At 40.3% G+C, this 21,302-nt stretch overlaps 1 protein-coding gene across 1 annotated transcript in view; it reads left to right on the forward strand.

Moving 5' to 3' along the window:
* Window positions 1-21,302, forward strand: part of ssbp4 (single stranded DNA binding protein 4) — an 83,756-nt gene that overhangs the window by 20,348 nt on the left and 42,106 nt on the right. The window contains exons 3-4 of the mRNA XM_079807892.1: window positions 6,372-6,433; window positions 14,935-15,019. Coding sequence (XP_079664018.1) covers window positions 6,372-6,433; window positions 14,935-15,019 — 147 coding nt within the window. The remainder of the gene's footprint in view (window positions 1-6,371; window positions 6,434-14,934; window positions 15,020-21,302) is intronic.

A 21,302-nucleotide genomic window follows, 5' to 3' on the forward strand; every position in this document is an offset into this window, starting at 1 on the left:
TCATCCATCTTATTGCATTTGCCCCGGCCCTCTGGTACCTGCTGCGTTTGTTTGTGTGGATATCATTAAGTGCACTTCCAAAAGCTCCCAGTGTTTTTAAATGTTTTGCTCAGACAAAGTTTGACAAAGATGAAGCACTATGCCAAAGTCTGGCCTCGTGCTTGTAACCTCCTGGGACCTTGGTCAGACTGGTGAGGTGTTGTCTCTGAATTTTAGGCAGTGTTGGGTGGCATGATACACAGATATTTAAAAATGTACCACAGTGCGATATCATGATTTTACATTTCAATTCCTGGACAACTCAGTACGAGTAAGGTTCTTTAAAAAGGGCTTTTAATGCATTTCCAGAATATTATTTCATTCAATGATGTATCTGTAAATCGAATACAGATGAGATGTTTAATACAACTTAAGTCATTTCCCTCATTTTATGGTGAAATTTGATCATAATCAGCACCGATATGAACATTTTTGCCGATACCGATAACCGATATATTGGCCGTTAAATCTAAATCCAAATTTTTATATGATGTTTGAGAGGCTGATTACAAAAACAAATGTCTCACCCAAGCACTTCAACATAAATCAAACCTGTAAAATACAGTAACCTAGTTTGAACCAGTGCTAAAATGATTTTCCTTTTTGAAGTGATTCCAATCATATTTCAAGCAATTTAAAACCATCATGGCGAACAGTACGCATCTAAGCTGAAGGAAATAATCCATTATTTATTGGCTTTAAGATATCGGACACATTTTCTTATCAGACCGATAATAACATTAAAAATGAACATTTATCGCCCAATATGGTGGCCGATATATTGTGCATCCTAAATAATCAGTGTTCAGTTGCAAAAACATTGAAGATGTTTTTTTTTTTATTTTTATTTTTTTTATTGTTTTTAGCTGCAATTATTGTATGTTGTGTTGAAATGAGAGAATATATTGTGAGCATGATGTTTTTTAATTTATTCCACTTAGTGCTAAATTGTGCATTATCCTAATGAGTTGTCGAACCCTATTGAAGTCGACCGATCGGTTTTGCCAAATCATTGGCGCCGATAACTGATTGCTGGAACAATTGGTTATCGGCAAGAAATCCATACCGGGTTGCGTCCATTGCTGGAGTGGCTGAGAAGAGTCCACTGTCATTATACAGTACAAGATCGTCCTCTAGAGGCCAAATCACTGACACCTCGTGGAGTTTGTTTTGACACGTGAGACTGCACACTGCACAGAGTGGGACACTTCAGATGCGGCTTTAAAACATAGACAATGCAATGGTATACAGTACACTACCGTACGTTTTTTCATATCATTATAAGTAATTAATTTGTTGACTAGATGCTGCATTAGTGGAGAACAGCAATATGTTTGCCACTAAGGCTGAGAAGACAAACAACGTGACATAATGCACGCAAGCCCGACCCAAATGTTTAATGTCATGATTGTTACAACTTATTTTAGGGATGCATGATATATCGGCCACCATATCGATATCAGCCTGATAAGAATATTTTGCCGATAAGCAGATAAATAATGGATTATTTCTTTCAGCTGAGACACTTCAGATGCGCACTGTTCGCCATGAGGATTTTGAATTGCTTGAAATATGATTGGAATCACTTCAAAAAGGAAAATGTGCAGCGCAAGTCCGTCATATAGGCTACATCAAATTATAATGACTTTATAATAATTGTGTGCTTGGTGAGACTTGATTTTGTGTCAGGCTCTAAAACTTTATATAAAAATGAGTATTTAGATTTATCTGCCAATATATCAGTTATCTGCTTTCAAATATAAAGAATTATCAGTTATCGTATCGGACAAAATTTCGGTGCATCCCTAATTTATTTTCAATACTTAATATCCAGCTGGTCGCTTTTATGCATTCATTATGCAGTGAAGTTGTATATTTTAAGCTAGAGACATGAGAAAGCAAAGTGATATGTTCATGCAGCCGACAGAAGCATATAAACAAAAAAAGAACTGAAATCAGATGCGTTTCTGATTTATCACTGTAATACATATTCCGATACATATTCTGATCTGTTTGATTAGATAATCAAGTGTTCTAAAATAGAAACAAATAAAGTGGGAGAGTGTACATAAAATATACATTTGCTCTAAATTGCGTATTTGAAAATTGAAACGCATACATTTCGCTCCCTGCAATGGAAACAGTTTTTCCGCATTTACAAGTAGTCTGTATGTAAAAATCGATCATTCTTTAAAGTTGATGCTGTATGTTTGGACAGAAGACAAGACAGAATTCTTTATGAAACTTATAAAAGACAATACTGGATTCTAAACAACAAATAAATGCCTCAATCTATTAAGACCACGAAACGCATAAGAGCGAGAAACACCTCATACATGGCCGCTCCCAAGTATAAGGGGTTTTCCTTGCCATTAATGCTTGGATAACATACCTACTTAGATCCATAAGTAATGGATAGTGTGGTGGCTGGGATATACGTAAACCTACCAACAGGCCCGTCGCAAGGGGGGTGCGAGGCCCTGTGCGAACTTGAGGTGCGAGGCCCCCCTGTTGCTATAGTGACGAACAATTTGTTGTTTATGTGGATATATAAGAAAAATAATTGTATATTCAGGTTCAAGAAGTTAAACTGTGTAACTGCGCAGTGCGCACATTTTGAAGCTTAAATTATGTTCTAAATTATGAATGAGTCAAACGCGTTTGCAAAACGGCCTGAATCAACTTGAATTATTTGGACTGCTCTCTCACTGAATCATCTGAAGCGATTTAGTAAAATAAACAGACAATAGGCTATTGAGAGGACCAGCGCTGTTTTCCAGTTGTTTTCCTCTGTGAGCATGCGCTAAATTAATGTCTGACAATTTCATTGCTTTTTGCAGTTTTCAGATTTAAAAACGTTTAAAATGTCTGGAGATGAGAGTAGTTACACTCGCTCTGCGGCACCGCTGCTCTCTCTGATGCTCCGAAGGGTGCGTAATAGTTTGGCTATATAAGCTTATTTAACTTTAATAGTGTTAAATAAAAAACCTTTTTGTGCGTACCGTCAGATGAAATCCTGCAGGCGTTCATGCTTTCTCCATCCATGCAATAAATGTACTTCCTTCAATGAGCATGGATTTCTAGCGTATTTACTTGAATTTCTTTGGTAATATCTATGTGGTCTGACCCATTTCAGAGGCGGCTTAAATCAGAATTTGAATGACCTGTGAATAAATCTCTCTATGAACTTGACGTGCGATGCCACGCTGACTGACATGCATGCGCTTGAATCATTGTCACACACAGAGAAATATTGTAAGTTACATTTTTAACAAGCAGAATAATACAGCATCACGATACACATTTTTAGCTGTCTTTTAATAGTATTTTGAAAGACAAAAATGTGACTTTAATTATTTGCGTTTACATTAAGGCAGCTGTCACTTTACTTTGCGCAAGGCCCTGTGCGGTCGCACACTTGGCACAGCCCTTGCAACGGTACTGCCTACCAACATCCATTGCCATGATTTTTGGAATTACTTATTGTTAGGGGGAAAAAAAATGCGTTTAAAGGCCCTTTCACACCGGACAAAAAAAAAAGAAGCGAAGTGGAAAAACAAATATTTCGTGTGCGAATAGTTCGCGTCAAAACCATTCACATCAGATGCGACGCGATTTTGCGACGTCTGTGCCGTTTCAGAATTCCAACATTCCAAAAAATTTGCGGCGACAGCCGAGAAAACACGGACACTTCACCATTCAGTGAAGATGAGCTTTTCATTTTATTTAAAAGACAGAGATGAAGGTTTTGGGTGCACCCAGTCTTAAAGAACAGAGTCTGAAGGAGAGTATCATGATAATCTTGTACAGGAGCTAAAACTTTATCATGGCCGGTTCCGCACTTACTTCAAATGTCCGTGGGACAATTTGTGGAGCTCGAGAGAGAGACAGTAGCACCGCATCTGACGAGACAAACACACACTTCAGGGACCAACTGATCCGGAGCAGGTTATTATCCGTGCGTCAAAATCGCGTCCAGTGTGAAAGGACCTTGAGTCGCATAACATCGGTTACTGGAAACGAAGTCATTTCGCGTTTCGCATATTTAGAAAATAAAAGTTCTGCGCAAAATCTGTAATGGAAACCAGGCTAATGTTATGGCCTTTGTGTAGATATTTAAAGATGGCCATCTTTAAGCATAACTGTTTGTATTTATATGAAATTACACTTTACAATAAGATACCATTTGTAATATTAAAGGAACACGCCAAATTTTTGGGACTTCAGCTTATTCACCGTATCCCCCAGAGTTAGATAAGTCCATACATACCATTCTCATCTCCGTGCGTGCCATAACTCTGTCTGACGCACTCACCGCTAGCCTAGCTTAGCACAAAGACTGGTGGTAAACAGCTCCAGCTAGCCTACTGCTCAATAAGTGACAAAATAACGCCAACATTTTCCTATTTACATGTTGTGATGCGAATAGTTACATAGTGTACTAAGACCGACGGAAAATGAAAAGTTGCGATTTTCTAGGCCGATATGGCTAGGAACTATACTCTCATTCCTGCGTGATAATCAACAAACTTTGTGCCGTACCATGACTGCAGAGGCGCAATATTACGCAGCTCCTGAAAATAGTCCCCAGCGCTCCCTGTGTAAGCAGGTTGTCACGTTGGTTATGTTGAAGCTAGTTAGCTTATTTTCAGGCGCTGTGTAATATCAATGAGCCGCTGCACTCATGGTACGGCAGCAAAGTTCCTTGATTATTACACGGGAATGAGAGTATAGTTCCTAGCCATATCAGCCTAGAAAATCACAACTTTTCATTTTCTCTCAGTCTTAGTGTTGCCGTTATTTTGTAACTTATTGAGCAGTAGGCTAGCTGGAGCCATTTACCTCCAGTCTTTGTGCTAAGCTAGGCTAGCGGTGTGTGCGTCAGACAGTGTTATGGCACACACGGAGATGAGAATGGTATGTATGGACTTTTCTAACTCTGGGGGATACGGTGAATAAGCTAGTCCCAAAAAGTCGGCGTGTTCCTTTAACTAAGGTTAATAAAAGTATTGTTCATTTGTTAATTTCAACATTTACTAATACATTTTTACATTTTAAAGTTGTATCTATTAAAATAAGTTAATTCACTTTGATCTATTCTAACGTGGATGATCAAGTTATATTAATATTTATTTTTATTTAAAAAGTACAGTATGTTTTCATGGTTCAGTACTGTTTTTTGATTTTTGTAATAAAGTTCAGCTCTATTTTATGTGTTATGTTTGTTTTCGTTCAGTATCCATTCTAAAAAAACTATTGGTTGATTTATCAGTTATCTGGTCCGACCTAGTAACTGTTATTGGTCAAATCGATTATCTGTCATAGTTTAATTGCTTTAGTTGCCTAAGGCTGTTGGTTTGTTTCCTCAGGTATTGATACCATCAGTAGCATAGTCTTAGAAAGGCGAATTCTACAACTTATGCATGCAAAATTAGGCTGTGTTCTGTAAATAAATATTAAAGAGTCAACAAGTAAACAGATGGCTGTGTTTACCAACGTTTCAGTGTTTTTGTAACGGCAGTAGGGCGTCAACATGTGTGCCGTCGACAGTCGTCATTACCGCCGTTGCTATTCAATTAGCCGAATGCTCGTCAGATCTCAAGACCTTAGCTCAGGCACACTCGTACACCACAGGGGAGGTCTTTCGGCCCGGGCAGGTACACAGCAGGAGGACGCACCTGTGCATTGAAGCTTAATGAGGGAGCAGTCACCTGCTTGTTCCCTTTGCCACCTCACAATTACTGCTGAAACTCCCTCTACTTACACCTTGGACCTCAAGGGGCTACACAACTCTGCACAGATCAGCACAAACACACACACACACACACACACACACACACACTTTAAAACATTGTTAATCAGTCCCTTACATCAGGGAGACGCAAAATAATGCACATCAGCTTTTTGGGTGCATAGTTATGGACAGGGCATGTTCTAAAATCAATACGTCTGTTTGGAAAAGCAGCATCTGTTACAGCGGCAGGCTGAGTAGATGTAATCTGTAAAGATAGAGTGAACATGACTCGATTTGTTGCATAAAATCACCATTAGCTAATACTTGAAATGGTGTGTTATGGGGACATATATCAGATATGTTATACATTAGGGTTGAATATTTCTTTTTTGTCTGTTTTGTAAGTATTTTTGTACATCCCTAGACCGGAACCAGCTTGCCATTGGTCTGCCGAACCAAAAGTACATGTTTAATTTGTTTTACATTGTTTTGCTATTATAATTTAGCTTTTTAACAGTAGTTCATGCTTTCTGAATCTGCTCTATTCAAACTTGACCTCTTTTTCTCTGTCTCTCTCTGTCTGTTTCTACCTTTTTAGATCCGATGGGAGAAGAATATCACATTAGGAGAGCCTCCTGGATTCCTGCACTCATGGTGGTGGTATGTATCGATCTTGTAACTCAAAACCCCTAACATTCTCTGACGTATGCCCATGCTAGCCATTAGCAGCAGTAGAGGAGCCTTAATAAACGACAGTCCATTATTCTTGGAAGTAGGTGTCTCCTTATTACATATATATATTTGTATGTTGCCATACAGCATTAGGCCTGTTTTTCGTGCAGATGTTAGAGGAAAATGACCAGCTGAGGTGATCTGTGATTGGTTGCTGTGGATGGATTTGAAGATCTCAACAGAGGATGACTGTTGGCGGATTTAAAGACAGGTTCTTGTATTCCTCTTTGTTGGCCTTCACTCTGTGAACCTTAGCCAGGGTAGAGGCCATATTTAATTTGAATTTATTACTCAAATTAAAATGAGGCTGTGAGGGATAGATGTACAGTCCATTCTATAAGGTCTTATATCCACAACTCTTGTGCCTATAAAGGCTTCTTAGCTTGATTAACCAGCACGCCTCCCTTGGTCAACCAGGAGAGAACCAAGCATGTTTTTGCTAGTGATACTAGTTCACACCTGGTATTAAGATGCATTTTGGTCAATCAGATCACAAGTAGATGAGGGAGAACACTACCCTTTTATACCTGGTGTTTTAATCCATCTCTTTTGTCCACTTTCAACCACTTCTGTCCTGATTTCTTTGAGGGGAGGGTTGCAATATTTACAGGAACGCAATCCAGCCGAATGCGTTTTCGATTACCTCTGGAAGTGGTCGAAAGTGGGCAAGCTCAAAACATTTTAGACCCCGTTTACACCTGTATTTAGCGCCGTCAACTGGTGATCCGATCAACCAAAGCGCATCTTAAGACCAGGTGTAATCAGGGCCTGTGTCTTTTCAACAGGGAACCATTGTTTCCTGGAGTGATGATGTTCTCTGGTAATTTTTCGGAAAGACACATTTTCAATGTTTTGTCTGCTGAACTATCGAGCCCAAGGTATGCAACAGTAAAACCTATTGAACAGTCTGTACATCTTTCCTTAACAGCCTTATTTTATTGGAACCAAATTAAATATGGCATTCATCTTGACTTGGGTCCATTAGAGACTCTTATGTTGGTCTGGAATTCACGTTATGTTCTAAGCTTACTCAAAAATAAGATCAATGCGTGTAGATCAGGTTCACACAGAGCAGTGTGTTCATTTATCACACTCAACTTATTCTCCATCTTGGATTACTGGCTCCCCTCTGTGAGATTATTGGGAGTCTAGTAGGTTTTGGAGGGTCCCTGTTTGCTGTTGACACTATTGGAGGGGGCGTCTGTCTGGAGCTATAGCACATAGAGGAGGGGGGTCGTGTCAGGATTTTTTAGGGACTCGGATGGGCCATGGAGTACCGCCCTCTTCACCAACCCCCCTCCCCCAAACAAAAGGGCCAGATGGTAAGGGAAAGCCAACCCCTCCCCCCTGTGCGTACCCCCACCAACCTTTGTCTGGAGGCCTGTCCTTTGTTTGCGGAAGAACCCTCAAACGGATTAACTCCTTGCATTCCAGTCTTCTTTGTGTTAAACAGCCAAATCTCTTTCTCCACTACCCCCTTTCTGCATTTTCTTCCCTTCTGTCTAAGGCAGTTTCCTGTTGTAAGGGTTTGAATGGTAGCACCAGGCTCTGAGGTGGGGCAGAAGGGGGTGGAGGCAAAGTTTGGTGAGAGGGGCAGTCATCCACATCTGTTGTAAGGCGAGCAAGGGGTTGGGGGTGGTGGTTTTAGTTGGGGTGCAGGTGTGGATTGCAAAAAAGGTTGGCCGTTTGTGATTAATCGTACGCATAGATGTGTTTAATCGATTTCTGGTAAGAAAGGATAAAGTCGAGCCATAGAAATGTTACATGGATTTACTTTCAGGTGGCCTATGGCTGACATCCTTCTTTGTGAATGGTAGAAATGATTGAGAAGCCACACAGAAGTGTTTACCGCCAATACACTTTCATTTAAACGCAACTGTGTATAAAAGAAATTATGTTGTGGTTGTGTATGCCTTAAAGTTGACCTGGGTATACATTAAAACAAGTTGAAAACAAGATGTCTTTAAATAATCAATCTTACTGCATCTTTTTTTTTAAACTATTTTCTTCTCTGACAACGCAGTCTAAAAAGACTTGATGCAAATGAAAAGGCAGCTGATTAACATGTTATACTGATAAACCTTAGGTCAGGTCATGTTGTACAATATTGCATTAGATGCTGAGAACATTTATATCATTTTCTAACTAGTGTTTTCTATGAAGATGGATTGCATCATGTGTTTAGAGTCAAGACAAAATCAAAACTGCCCCTGAATGGATTCATGTTTCTGGTCTTCTAGTGAATAATTAATCTGTGTATGTTATTCCAAGAAGTAAAAAAGTCAAATAGCTTTTTAGGCATTGTTTTATCAAACTCTTTGTAGTTTGATATGTAAACTCCCACGCCATCTAATCACTTCTTCCTACTTTTTTGTTTCTCGCTGAATATCCTGTTTTACTCGAACATACGTCACAATGGATTATTGGAAGAGATTTTGATGTGTATGATGTTTTCTATAATCAAAATGAACAAAATGTTGGAGACATGGTATGGCAGGAAGTCTACGTGTACAGACCTGTTGCATTGTGGCACTTATGTGCGGGCAAGTTTGAATCCTTCGTTTTGTGTCATTTCCCCATCCCATCCCCTCCTTTTCTCCTAATCGTTTCCTATACCTATTTATAGCAAGTATAGTAATTTTTATAGTTTTTTTTGTTGTTGTTTTTTAAAGTTACAATGTGTAGTGTTTATTTAGTTTTTTGTATAGTTTTATTTTTCACATGGATCATTTTCATTTTGGATAATTTCACACCTGTAATAGCGCTCTAACATTTTGATCTGTCACACTTCCTCATGTCTTAAAAGCCACTTAGGTGTGTCATGTGTGTCATCACGCCACAAACTTTCTAACATTTCCTGTGTGTTTCTGCAAAGTACACAAGCATTAAGCAAGTTTTCTTGCTGAAATCGGGGTAATCAAACACTTTTTTTCAGAAAGCGCTTTTCAGTAACAAAGTGTAACTGGCGTCTTATTTCATTTCCCCTGCACCCTGATTGGATTTGAGATGGTCCTGCTGTCTCCCTCCAGCAGCTTTCCGACAAAGCTGCAATCTCTTTAACGGCGGCTGATAGATATGATAATGCCGCCCGGCTTTGTGAACTGACTGAAGGGCACAGAACAGGCATGACGTTCCCCTGTCAAAGTGCCTTTCTTGCTTTTTATTTTCCCTTCCTTTCACCTGTTTTATTTGTTTCCTGGTTTATGGCTTCTATAGGATGTGAGGTGTTAATGTATAGTGCCTCCTACTGAGAACTCATTTTCTCGCTTATCTATGGATCTTGTATGGCATCATGTCGTCTTTTGTCATCTACTTCCTTTTTTTGTCTTTTGTGTCTCAGCTTTTTTCTCATTTTTTTCAAAAAGGAGTTGTAGGACTGTAATTTTTGAAGAATATCCCACAGTGAAAGAGAGCTGGGGCTATCAAGCTCAAAATTGACAAAGCAACATAAATGTGGTCCACAGAATACTATTGAAGTTTTTTTTTAAAGCTGTATAATGTCCTTGCGTGATGATCAGACCGAAATCTACTCAAAGAAAATCCTGACATCTCCGTAGTTCATGAGAGAACTCTGATTTTCTTGAATGAATTGTTCTTTTGAGTTTAATCTCTTCTAGAGCCCGACCAATATGGTCTGATATCGATATATCGGGCGATATTATTTATGTGTATATTATAGTACATTACCAGTCAAAAGTTTGGACACACTTTCCCATTGGTGTCCAAACTTTTGGCTGGTACTGTATATAATACAGTATATACATACATTTGTACATAAATACAACAGAACAAACATACAAATGAAAAATAGTTCTTTTCAGGTTTTTCATGCAAGTCTAAACAAAATTTTCAGGTAGGCTACAGAAATAGTAATCACATGTAAAATATCACTTCATAGTCTTCACTGTATAAATATAGATTAACCCTTGTTAAAGTTATTCAATCAAGAAGAGTGAGCGATTTTATTTAATTCTTTTTTTCTGTCTTTTGTTATCTCGTTTTTTTTAATGAGAAAACGCTTCCCTGTCATTGACTAGATTTTCCGGCTTTCCATGTTTTCACTGTTATACAGTAGGGGGGGCGCTATTACACATCTCCCAAACGAGTACAGAATCTCCTTATCAAAACACAGGCGAAAAAGAAGCAGAAACGAGTGATCTCATATAAGCAGATGCATATGTAAATAAAATAACGTGGTCATCAACATTAAACGTCATATAAATCAAAACTAATGTAATTGAAGGAGATGTCGACCCAGGACTGTGAAGCTTTGACCCCCAAAGCTTCACAGTCCTGGGTTGACATTTCCTTCAATTACATTGATGGACTCGATCTGTTACTCCATCTGTGTTTTGATCACCGATCTGAATCCCATCTGTATGCAAGTTAGTCTTTGTTAAAAACGTGATTTTTCTCAGCTTTTTTCCCTCAAAATGGATTCATGAAACGTACCCACATTCAAGTGTTGATAAAAAAGAATGCATGAAGCTAGAATAAAACAGAGGCTTTTTTATTTCTTTTGCTATATTGCATGTTCAGATATTCATACAAGAAGATATTCTGTGGTCCATGAAACTTGACCAAAAACACTGGCGGTGACTGGCAAATTTCATGTTTACGTTCACTTTAGACATAACCGACTATGTTTATGATGAAACTCGACAAGACAGGCATTTTAACATAATTTTGTGTCAATTTTCACGCGCTGTGAGACGTGTGGCCGCGCGTTCATATCGGTGGCATGTCTGCGGGCATTTTTTTGGCTGATTAAATAATTTTGCAGATTAAAATTTGGATTCAAATATGTCTGACAATATATCGGTTATCGGCTTTCAAGTGTAAAGAATGATCAATTATTGGTATTGGCCAAAATGTTCATATCTGTGCATCCCTACAATTTTTGTGATCAATGGAAGATAGTCATATGATTTTGGAACGAGAATTAAACATTTTAGGTGACCTATCTCTTTTAAGAGGTATAAGCTCAATCTGTATATAAATCTAAAAATTTTTTATTGCAGTTCCTCTACTTTTGTAGTCTGATGAGCTGAACGTTGTTTAACCTCGCTCTCTTATTCCACCCATAAACAGTGAGTGATTTATGAAAGCTGTCATAAGCCATCCTTTGCGTTATGGTCACGAACACAAATCCGTCCAATGGTTTCCACGCCACGGCAAGATATATGAAATGGGTGGAAACTGATTAGCCCCATTGACCTGTCGCTGTGCTGTGAGCGGCCTATTTTGTCCTTTTTGCAATCTGTCACATCAAACGTTAGCTTTTTCCCCACATTCAGAACAGAAGTCTAATTTTGTTACATCAGCAGAAATAATGCACAGCGGTAAAAAGTGCTGCCTCGGAAGATGGAACAACTTGCGTTCGTTTTCTTAAGCCCTGCTTCAGCAGCTTTTATGAAGCGTCCATTAAATCAATATCTAAAGAGTGAGAGCGGTTTAATGCCGACCTGTTTAACAGGTACTTATTTTCAATGAAGTAATTAAGGGACCATTTGGAGTGCAACCTGCTCCCCCCTAGCAGCCCTTAAGGACTTTATTTCCTTAATTAACAAATATCAAGCCTAATTGATTAGCCACTTGCAGGTCGCACCTCATAAAGTGGGAAGCTATCCAGGGGGTTATGATTGCAGTGACCCAGCTTTGATAGAAGCTGTCAAGTTCTACTGGGTGTGATAGTGAAGAAGATCAGTTTTCTGTTATTCCTCTGATGTTGCTTTTACACCGATAGTGTCCTGGAGCCGGAGCCTGATCTGGAACCATTTCCAAAACACAAAAATCGACACTCCGTCGCCCCCTAAACCCTGCTGAATTCCAAACCCCAATTTGGCGTTCAATAATAAATTGATAATAAATCATGAATCTGTCTTGACTTGCAACGATTCGGTTCACGTCGATCCAGGCCTCTGCCAATCAAACTGTTTTTGAACTGAGTAATTGATGTGAGGGACTCGAGGATGGAGAAAAAGCGGTCAGGTGGAGGAGAGAAGGTCTCCACTAAGAAGCAACTAAATTACTGACCTTTTCAGGGCTTCAAGTGCAGGTCAGTTTCATCTGTAAATGGGTTACCGTTTTGTCTTAGTTTGCAAAATAATATAAACTCTTTCCCCCGCTATTGACTGAATTGTCCGTCTTTCCGTGCTTTTTTTTTACTGTTATACGGTAGGGGGCGCAGTTAGGCATCTTCTGAAAGTGTACTGAATCTCCTGATCAAAAGACACGTGAAGAAGCAGAAACAAGCAATATCATATGTGAGCAGATGTATATGTAAAATAATGCAAACATACATGAAATGCTTTTTGCTCAGAATGTTGCTTTTTATGATGCTTAGCCACATTCAAGTGTTGATTTTTGTTTAAAAGCAGAGGGTCTGTTCTTTCTTTTGACATATTGCATATATTCACCGATCAGGCATAACATTATGACAAGTTATGACAGGTGAAGTGAATAACACTGATTATCTCTTCATCACGGCACCTGTTAGTGGGTGGGATAGGAATAGTGGTGACCGGCGAGAGGGTCATGGGTGGCCATGGCTCATTGATGCATGAGGGGAGTGAAGGCTGGCCTGTGTGGTCCGATCAAACAGACAAACTACTGAAGCTCCAATTGCTTAAGAAGTTAAGGCTGGTTCTGATGGAAAGGTGTCAGAATACACAGTTCATAACAGTTTGTTGCGATTGGGGCTGCATAGCCCATGCTGACCCGTCCATTGCCGAAAGCACCAACAGTGGGCACGTGAGCATCGGAATTGAACCACGGAGCAATGGAAGAAAGTTGCCTGGTCTGATGAATCACGTTTTCTTTTACATCACATGGATGGCCTGGTGCGTGTGCGTGTGCGTTGCTTACCTAGGGAACACATAGCACCAGGATGCACTATGGGAAGAAGGCAAGCCGGTGGAGGCAGTTTGATGCTTTGGGCAATGTTCTGCTGGGAAACCTTGGGTCCTGCCATCCATGTGGATGTTACTTTGACACATACCACCTACCTAAGCATTGTTGCAGACCATGTACACCCTTTCATGGAAACGGTATTCCCTGGTGGCTCTTTAAGCAGGATAATGCGCCGTGCCACAAAGCAAAAATGGTTCAGGAATGGTTTGAGGAGCACAACAAGTTTCTCAATCCAATTGAGCATCTTTGGGATGTGCTGAACAATCCATCCGATCCATGGAGGCCCGACCTTGCAACTTACAGGACTTAAAGGATCTGCTGCTAACATCTTGGTGCCAGAGACCACAGCACACATTCAGGGGTCTAGTGGAGTCCATACCTCGATGGGTCAACACAATATTAGTCATAATGTTATGCGTGATTGGTGTATATATTAATATAACAAAATATTCTGGGGGCTGAAACTTTTGTGAAAATGATCAAAAACGCTGGCGGGGAAAAAGTTAAACTATTAGTAAATGTTAGCAGTAGCACCCCATTACTAATGTTACTCAAAATACTTTATGCAAAAGGACATCATTATTAAATATTAGTCATCATAATAATGCAATAACATGTTCAGTATTAGGATTTTTCTAAAAATATATTATCTTAAAGTGTTCCAAACCTGTATGAATTTCTCTTATGTAGAACATAAGATATTTTGACAAATGTTTGTAACCAAACAGTAGTGGGGTACCATTGACTTCCATAGCATTTTGTTTTTTCAAACTATGGAAGTTTAGATTCTTTGCAAACACATTACATTGAGGTGTTTTTTGCAACAAGGTGGAGACCGTTTTGTTCATAACAGTAGACCTGCTGGACCGGTGAAGAAGTGACGGGTACCAGAAAAATAGCAGCAAAAAAGTTCTTCCAAACACAAAGGAGAGAAGGAGTGATGTTAGGGAAAATGAAAAAAGGGAAGTGAAGGTGCAGTTCAAGAGAGAACCTTTAATTATTTTGCACGGCCCCAGCCTAAGGATTTAGACCTTTTTTATGTGATGGCCATACAAATAATAGGGTTGTACGTGGTTTCAAAATTTGCTGTGGGTGTATGGGATAGCCTAGATGAGTGTTCGATATCACAGCCTGATATTGTGTCCCAGTCCGTCCCTGCGGTCCATCATAATGGCAAAAAGGAACTGATTTAAATAGCTTTGCGTGTTAAAATAAACCCTTAAGGTTTGTAAATGACAACTGCAATGTGGTGTTTATATTTGTGAGTAGGTCAGATGCATCACAGTTGAGCACAAGCATTTAGGCAGAAACTCGTTTTCAGTTAAGATTAGGATAATTGGAAAAATTAGGACAACTGGGCCTAGAACAAACTATGCCATTCAGTACCATTTTCACATGGCCTTGATGTTGTAAAGTGTACCACAGCCTGTTGGTGTTTAGTTCGGCAGCTGTTTCGTTTGGTAAAGTTCACCCATGTATTTGATACTCAGCTTTGTTTATTCTGCCTTATTTTGCAGTGTATTCTGGGATCTGTACTGCGCAGCTCCGGATCGACGGGAGACATGTGAACATTCCAGCGAGGCCAAGGCTTTCCACGACTATGTGAGTTCCTTTTTTATCCACCTTGGAGTTGGGATAAACCTGAAGTTTACAGTTAGCAGTGCTGTTGATCTTAAGCTTTGTATCGTTATTACATTTGTTATTTCTGATAGAGCTGTTCTGTTCCAAACCTGTATGTCTTTTCAGTCAATAGAGTGAAAGTCAGTGGGGTCCAATTTAGCCTGGACCGCAATGTCAAAATTTCTTCTTTTGTGTACTGCAGAAGTAAGTCAGTCATAGGTCTGGAACAAGAAGGCGAGGGATTTTTGGGTGAACTATCCCTTTAAAGCTGTGAGATTTGGAGTTTGCTGGGCTATTGTGGGTCACTCTTGAAGGTTTGCAGGCCGACCCTTTTGACCCCTTGATCTGTAGAAGACCTTTATGTTAGTAACGGAGAACCGGAGTAGCATGTGTGAAGAACCCCTGAGCTCCACCAAAAAAGGGTAGTTCTTTGTTGATGCCGCTTTCCAACTGCAAATGACTATGTTAATGTGACCACAAACACTGACCCTTGCTCAACCCTTGGACTCGATCTTAAAGAGTTTGAGTCTTAGCGCCCGCATCTACAACTCGACCGAGTACACGGGGACCTATTTCCCACTCTGCATGTTTTCTTTGGCAGAAACTTAGCATCAAATATAAATTGTGCAAATATCTTTTACCCGCCACATTAGCAGTTTTAAAACCTTGTGAATACACTCCAGAGGAGGATAATATGTCAAAGATTATATGAAAGTAGCTATAATTTACTGCTAACTGCTAGCACCAGAGTTTCACCTAGGCCAAATCTCGGGCCTTGAGTCATGAAAGGGATTATGCGTCTATTCTTGCTTCAGACATTTAATTTGCTGGACTTACTAGCAGAGAACTGTTACAAGTCCATGTCAGCTGCCTGCCGAAGTTACAACCAATTGGAATATGTGCGCGTGTGTACGGCCTCTATAAGATTAATTACATGGTTAATTAAACGCCATGCTTAATTAAGTCTGACGTGTGTTCAATTAATCTATACGCCTAATCATTTCTAACACCCAATGGACACCTGGGATTGTTGAAATGAGTGTTCTGATGACCCCCCTCCTCCGCACGGCTGACCACCCGTGCTCGAAGTTGACGTGGCTGTTGTGAAACAGGCTGTCTGCTCAGATTGACTGTTTGAAATGCTCGGTGGCCTTTTCGAAGTAAACTCGGGCTCAGTCTCCAAGCTTTGCTACTGGACCTCGGGGACTCAAGGCGAGGTTGAAAAGCTCAGATGTCCTGCCCCCGAGTTCTAGTCTGAGGATTAATGACCGGTTTCCCCTGATCTTTAACCCTCTGTAAAGTTCAGGAGGTCAGAGCGTATCCGGCCTGTGTTGTGTCCCGTTTCGAATGTTTACCAAGAAAATTTTCATCAGGCTATTTATCCCCTTTTGGCTTTAGAATGTTGTGTCCAGCTGAGAGTTTTTATTAATTGGGCTTGGATGAAGTGAACACATCAAGTTCGTTCCTCGAGGGTTTCTCCGCGGCGTTGATCTTCCTGAGAGATTTCCCTTGGCCGTCAACTCTCGAGCCACTGGCTGGCCGCTTCCTAGAAGACGTGAGTCTATTTTTGAGACTTTTGTAGACACCAGGCTAATGTTGTGTGAAGAGTCTTACGGTGGAGGTCGTGACGAGTTTTGCTGGTGATGGGGGTGGTGGAGATCGAGGACGAGGAGGAGGCGGCGGCGTCAGTCCCATGGGTTGCTCCAGACCTGTCTCCGTCTGATTAACTTCAGCTCTGGGATCCCTATGGACCGGCCGCCCCATCAAGCCTGCTATCTCAGGCAAGGCTGATAACAGTGCCCATTCCCTAGCGTGTCAGTGGATCAGGGGCAGAAAAACAAGCAGGTTCCCATGAGTCAAATCCTCCTCACTGTCAGCGCTGCAGTTATATTGGCTTCTCCAAGTCAGTGACTAGGTTTTTGCAGTTGTAAAATTAAACCTTTTTATTTGTTTGTAAACTTTCTGGTGGTGGAATTTGGGGAGGCTGAGAGTCTTCCTCCTCTTTTTCTACCCTCTTTTTTTTTTCCTCAAGTGGCCAGTGATGGAGGTTGTGCGAGTTGGTCCTCCAGTTGGGCGGAAAGATAATGGGATATAACATGCAAATCTTGAGATCTGTGGAATCTGGTTCATAACTAATCCGAGGATTGCTATAGGATTGTGACTCTGGCTGAGCTCCCAGAAGCCGAAAGCCAGTTCCCCAAAACCAGGCAGCCCCTAGTGCCACCAAGAAACTCTCAATACCACATTTTGACCATCCCCCTTTTAAACAGGAAGGGTCATCTGGAAGTACTTCAGTGCACTTATAGACAAGCTATTGATTGCTACTCCCAGTTATAGATCTGAAATCTTAATTTAGTCCAATATGATGGTCACTTACTTAATAGAATCAAGGTAAAAGAGAAAGCAGCGTTTAGGGGTATGCAGGTTTTGTCGTAATGATGTGTACCTGCTTGCTGCGCACTTCCTAAAACTCCCTCAGAAGCCGGTCTCCTCTCAGAGCCTTTGTCTAAACCTCTGGATATAGTTACACCAGCAGAAAGATTTGCATATTTGTCATGTCATGTCATGTCATTTTTGCATGTGGAGTTCCTTGTAAACTGTTGACTTCAAAACACAGAGTTCTGATCAGTGATTTGCAAGATTGTATCCCTTATTTTCAGGATCTTTTTGCAGTCCAAGCTGTGGCCTAGTAGTTGGCGTATACTGTAACAGATGAGAAACTTTTCCAGTTTCTTCTGAATGGTAACTTTGGTTCTGCGAAAAGTCTAGTTATGCTCACAAGCCACATTTAATACTAATATAAATTTAGCTGTATCAAAATGGTACAATCAAATGTAAATTCCTAAAAGAAATGGGCCAGGTGAACTCAAAACCAAAAAGCCCTCCTTAAATAGATCTTTTTATTTTTATTTAATATTTGTGTCTTGTGTCTTTCCAAATTTGTGTGAGTTTCTGTCTTATATTAAAAAAAAATTAATCTATTTTTCCCCCATAATAGGGCTGTGCGATATTGAAGAAAAATGCGATATGCGATATCCTTGTTAAATAATGCGATATACGATATTGCTTTAAGTGTGTAAAATCTATTTCTTTTCCCAACTGATATATTTCACTTAAAGAATAAACGACTGTGTTTACATGAATACTCATCAAGCCATTTTGACATAACTGTGTGTGTATTTGACAGTTCGAGTGTGTAACAAGACACGAAAAAAAGAACGGCTTGTGCGCACGTTTCGGTGTGTGTGTCAGACAGCAGGAGACTGCAGTTGTTTTCCGCATGATATTATATTTAATAACTCTTTTTAACGTCAAGCAAATCACATAAGTAACATTCGTGTGCTCAGTCTATTCTCTGCTATATGCATCAACCTAAAACGTACACTTTTCACAATGTTGAAATAGCCTATTAAAATCACTCAGATATTGCGTGCCCTTGCGATATGCACATATGTGATATTTTGATAATTTCTAAATATTGCGCAGCCCTACCCCATAATAATAGTCATTGTGGTCCTAAAAACACTAGTGACTTTTATTGTATGTAAAAAAAAAAACCCCGAATATTTATCAAAAGGCACGTTTCCACCGCAGGAACTTTCCCCAGGAGCTAGGGACTTTGGGGTACTCTGTTTGTTCCGACCTCAGGGACCAGGGTCTAAATGAAGTTCCGGGGACAAAAAGTTCCTGCTTGCGAGGTAGTACTTTGTCGAAATTTAGGAACTTTCGGGGGTGGGACTTGGTTGCTAAACATGCTAAATGGTTGAGTTCACGCAGCATTTTGATTGGTTGACTCGACGCAGCATTTTATTTCAGCCACCATTTTTAAAAGTCTGTTGCAGTGTGTGCAGTAAGTTTGCTATTCGAATCAACAATGAAGTTGAAAAAATAAGACTGATGGACCGATGGCGAGGCTTTAAGCGTATATGCCTAGGACGAAATCCAGCGGGAACTGGAAAGTCGAGCGCAGTCCTACGTCACCGGACTAATCTTCACGGTACTTTAGACCGCGATCGAAATGCAGACAGCAACAGGTTTGGGGGAAAAAAAGTTCCTGGGACCAATTGTTTTCGGTGTTATTTCGGTGGAAACGGGGCTAAAATATTCTTTTTCATCCACAAAAGAAAAAGTCTTGCAAGTTTGGTGTGACCTTTTTGAGTGAACTAGCCCTTTGGTAAATTAAGACTGATTAGTAGTCCAGGCAACCCACCGACTAGTCCATTTTGAAAATACATCATTTTGGACGTCCCTAATGTCACTCACTTGCTACATCAAGCGTCACGCTCTAGAAGATGGCTTTCCCCATCCCATCACGTACTGACAGAAACATTGTCAGTACATAATGAAGGCCCTTTTCTCGACCCCCAGCACTGTTGAGTTGCTCTGTTACACCGTTTAAAATTGGAACATAACTAACACCAATTTCAGCCGTCACATATGCCTACACGGCAGACATAAGCGTACCTCAATGACACACTTACGAGGTGGCAAACTTGGAGAGGACAGGAGGGCGACAGACGAACATTGCCGCATCTTTTGGCAGCATTTTGCGTCATTGAAAAGACGATTGGAGGAACAGGTGGTTTAAAATATCAGAGCGTTTCAAAAGCGGAAAGTGAATAAGCATTGGTCATTGTCTTCGTCTTTCTTGTTTCATGAGCTTCCAGGTGGTCCCGATGACTAATGTGTGGCTGTGATTTTGAATGTGAGCTACGTGCTGCTTTTCTCTTCTCAATCTGAGCTGTTCTCACTGCATCATCTGCCCTGCCGTTCACCTGTCTTTTTTTTTTTACTTTTGTGTGCTCCGTTTCTGCCCTTTTTAATTTGAAACCTCTCAAAAATGTTTGTCTCGTTCCCATTTTCTTTCTCTCAGAGAGATTTACCAGCTTTTTGGAAGATGACAAACAGGAATAAACCTTAAAGCAACGATCAGTGACTCACTCAAAGGGATTTGCTGTTGTTCGCCTTCATCTACCTTTCTGTAGATTTCCCGGTTGAAAAACACCAGGAGATAAGCATGTGTTGTATTTTGGATGCATGAGATGCTAGTATGCTAGTGTCCCCTCCAAGCTTCTCAACTAGCTTCTTAACAAGACTTTCTTGGTTATTTTTTGCATGGTTATGCAGTTTCACCAAATGTCAAAATGTTTTTTTTTACTCTTTTGACACCCCTTTCTATCCTCAAAATCAAGCTTTAATGACTTTCCTGAGCATGTTGTGTTTAAACGTGAGTGTGAAATGGGGCTCCAGGCTGTTTTGTCTAGCCATAAGAGACATCAGCATCTGGATGTAGAGGGCAGGTGTGTCCAAGGGTCATTTATTTATTTTGAACTTCTACCACGACTTGCTCTAAATTGACTGATGTCTGAGGACTAAGTAATGGAATCGGAAGGATCTTCTACCTGGATCCTGTACGTTATCCCTCTTATACCACGGTTACTTGTCTTATTAGCACAGCATTCTTATTGTCCCTTGGCTTGTTGGTACCACTTTGTTTTTTTTCTGTGTTGAAGCAGTCATCACAATACAGAACATGCACTTTCTTGCAAGTTGCTCTGGTGAGGCGCCATTTGCCAAGAAAAGAAATGGAATTTAAATGTCATCTGTCTGGAGGAGGTGTGACCTGAACTCCGTCTGAATTCCCACAATTGCAAGTCTCCCTCCCTAGAGCTGTTTTCATCTAAACTCCGCCGTTACTTTAAAGATGGCCGGCCAACCCTGAATTAGGTTCAGAGATATTCTCTTCCCACAGAAAATGTAATACATTTCAGGCAATAAATGAAGTGAACACCGGTGACTCCACAGGTTGCAGATTTTGTTGCTGCATCACCGCTGTTGCGCGATTTGGCTTTCTGGTTAATGTTACGTCAATGTTACGTTTTTTTTTAAAATGGTTATTAATTCAGTGGAAAGCCCCATTGATAAATCAGATTTTGGCTTACAACCAATAAAAGTGATCACTACTGGCATAAATTACGGTCTGAAATTTTGTTAAGCCGCCTCTTCACTATCGCTGATATTCGTGTGCGATTTGTCGCATTTCACCCACTAGTGCCAGTCGCATGGAGTGTTATTCATGAAACTGCCTATTCACTTTGGCGGTAATACCCCTGGGGAGGGGCGTGAGGTGACAAAGGGGGTATGCGAACTGAGTTTTGCAGTTCATTTAATTCTACCCCACCTTAAAATAACATTAAATGAATATTAAGTGAATATGTCCCCCTCCGAGAGTCCCTGCTCGCGAGGTAGTACTTTTTCAAAGTAC

This window comes from Gobio gobio, assembly GCF_949357685.1.
Source record: "Gobio gobio genome assembly, chromosome: 24".
Taxonomy (NCBI): domain Eukaryota; kingdom Metazoa; phylum Chordata; class Actinopteri; order Cypriniformes; family Gobionidae; genus Gobio; species Gobio gobio.